Below are 3,190 nucleotides of genomic sequence, written 5' to 3' on the forward strand. Positions count from 1 at the left end.
GGGACAGTTTGTAGTATTACACCTTGTAAGCACTCCTGGAAACTTCAAATGGCAGGTTTCAGTCAAAAAAATAGAATAGTTTTTATCACATGACTAACATTCCCACCCCTGTACAGAGATCCAGTTAAAATCTCAGTAACCCAGTAAACCACAGACAGCTTGTTACTGAGTACCAACACTTGTTTGCTTTTGTTCCGTACAGACTTTTGTTGAACTGAATAATTATTCTTTCTCCATTTCTGAGGTCTAAATGAACATTAAATAAACCAGTCAGTAAGAAAGATATGTAGAAAGAAAGTAAAAAACCCTAAAATAATATTTTACTATTTGCTAGTGCTTTAGCATTTCTGCCCCGTGTAACTCATTACTGTCTGTAAGCGTAGCCGTAGTTGAAAAGGAGCAAGCAGCTCAGCGATGCTCAGTATGTTCAGATTGGTGACTCACTAGATTTAAGTACCTGTTTCAAGAGCAATAAATTCCTCTTAATGTATGCAAAATGGAGCCTGGAACGTTTTTTGCTTTGTTATTTTTCAGTAACTACATTCATGATATTCTGCTACCACATTATTCCTTTATAAATTTGCATTTACCTCAAAAATGAAGCATGCAGTTTTACTTCTTCATTTCATTTTTTCTTAGCAATAATTTATCTGAAAAATAAAGGCATGCATTGTAACACTGCTAAAGTTGTGTAATCACTGAATTTGATATCTAATTATTTGAAAACATAAATGAGATAAAGTGTATATGAAAAAAATGTATATGTATAAACTCTGAAACACAACAATTGTGACAAAGACTTTGTTAACAGCTGCAAGCATGAGCCTGGAGAAAGCTGTCTGATTTCAGATAAATCTAGTGATTTGTTTAGAGGTACTTCCTTAGAGGTACCTGTAATAGAAGTGTCAGTATGTCCAGGTTTTGACACTGCTATAGATAATGTATTACGGGTTTTATAAACGGCTGAACTACTTTGGTACATGTAGGTTTTCTGCTGGCTCAAGTGAGAGTCTGCTTTGACCTGCATAGGTGGCTTTTAAAACAGGGATTATTTCAGATATTCAGACTGCCTGCCCTACAAGTTTAAGTCTCTTCAAGGACTTCTGACACACAGGCATGATACTGTACACTTCCAGAATATGGAAATGGTCCAAAGGCAAATGTGAAGTAGATGATGCATCCTATTCTACTAAAACCACTCTTATGATCCACTGAAAAATAGGCCTTTAATTTTCAATTATTTTCTTTTACAGGTCATACATATGGGATGGGTAAATGAGAGACTTGAAGGAGCTGATTCATCTCAGCTCTACAAATTCAAGTTTCTGGCCCTGAAGGGTTCATCCTTCTACATTTTCAGCACTCCACCGGTAAAAAAACTAATATTTTTGTGGCAGTTTCATTGTAAATGAAAACCTGTTTGTTATGTCCGGGTTTCTTTTCCTTTATCAAGTGAAGTGGTCAGCTGAGATTTCAACATAAGTTAAAGCCACAGACGCCACTGAATTTCAATAAACTGTAGATATTTATCCTCTTTCAAGGTCCTCTGAAAAGCTTGCTGTATCTGGATAGTATAAAGAATTCTTTGTGGGATGTAAGTGTTTTGTTTTTTGAAGTTGTCAAGGTCAGGTTTTATTTTGGTTTGTTAGGCCTAATATTTCTTACCTTATTTATTCTAAGGTCTTTTGTAGATGTAATGAGTTAGTAGTTACTCTGCTTTCTGAAAGACAAGATGCATCATGAAATAAACCATCCATACTATTGGATGATACCTGTGGATTTTTCACGCAAGCGAGGGATCGAGGTGTTACAGAGAATCCAGTGCTAAGCGTACAGTTTGAACAAATCTTGCTTTGATAATCTATAAACCTCATAACAAGAATTCTGTTTCGCAACAGGTGACTTATCTAATATTTTTCTAAAAATTGATTTTAAAGGATTAAATGGAAATGAGCTGTAGAATTCTAAACTGTTTTAAAAAATGACCCATACTTACCACATGGTAATATTTAATCCTTTCTTTTTTTTCTCCAGAGAACCTTTGCCTTAAACAAATCATTAAGATTAAAATGTGGACTTAGAATGCAATTTCAATTATACAATTTGCTTGCAGTTTTGCTCAGAAGATGCTCAGTCTCCTAATTTTGTCTGCTGATCCAAAGAAAATCTGATTCTTTATATGTGTACTCTCTGCAGTACCTTTGGGAAGTACATACTTTTAAAAAGTTATTTGTGAACCTCAATGAAGTGCAATAAGTAAAATTTCTGCCTCTCTTGATTGAAATTATTAATCCAATGATTCCAATTAACTTCAAACATTCTAAAACGGCCAATAGTATTCTTTTTAAAATGAGACAACACATCTGGGAAAAGCAGAGGTTTCCCCCCTCTAAAAATTGGGGGTTTAATATGTTAAGGCGAGGATTTAAATTTTATTAAATTACTACAATCCAATTAAAATGTAAAAACTAGGCAGAAATATTAAACAAATAAATAACACACCACATGAATTATTTTCATCAAAGTTTAATTATTGTTTTCAGACCTGTTTCTAAGACACATTTTTGATATTATTAAAATGATACATTCATATGATACTAATTTGGGATAAACTACTTTATTTACCATGTTCAGCACTCTACTAAGAGCAGACAAGTGGGGATGACTGGTAGTATAAGTTACTTGACAGAATCTATTATGCTCCTACAAATTTTTTTGTAGGAACCTTGGCTTTCAAAAAAATGAACAAAGGGGATCCGTTTGGTCAGTGTGTTGTGTCATCTCAATAATATGATGCACCAGTAAATGTGACAGAGTCTATAAATCATAAAACCTGTTGACCAGTTTTCTTGCTCTTTAATCATTCCACAGACATCTTTCAATAGGGGAAAAAACCCCAAAAACTAAACACCAAATTAGCAGTTTCCAGCAACCACCCATCTGGAGACTTCAAACCCGGATCTAAAGCCACACTTTGAAGCTGATTATCAGTCTCCTGAGGGCACCTCTAGGCCTGGCTGTTGTTGACCCCCTTCCCTGGGGCTCGCTCCCCGGTCCCATTGCTGCCCTGCAGTGCAGCGGGGCCAGCCTCCAGCTCCACAGCCCTGCCCTGCCCAGCCATGGCTCCAGGGAGCCAGGGCCACCCTGGGGCCCATGTCCTGGCCCCGCCTCAGCCTGTCCCTGCTCTCAG

At 36.5% G+C, this 3,190-nt stretch overlaps 1 protein-coding gene across 1 annotated transcript in view; it reads left to right on the forward strand.

The window, feature by feature from the left end:
- Positions 1-3,190, forward strand: part of SNTG2 (syntrophin gamma 2) — a 139,105-nt gene that overhangs the window by 97,544 nt on the left and 38,371 nt on the right. Inside the window, exon 12 of the mRNA XM_008641850.2 lies at positions 1,254-1,370. Within this exon, the coding sequence (XP_008640072.1) occupies positions 1,254-1,370 (117 nt within the window). The remainder of the gene's footprint in view (positions 1-1,253; positions 1,371-3,190) is intronic.

This window comes from Corvus brachyrhynchos, unplaced genomic scaffold, assembly GCF_000691975.1.
Source record: "Corvus brachyrhynchos isolate BGI_N302 unplaced genomic scaffold, ASM69197v1 scaffold116, whole genome shotgun sequence".
NCBI lineage: Eukaryota > Metazoa > Chordata > Aves > Passeriformes > Corvidae > Corvus > Corvus brachyrhynchos.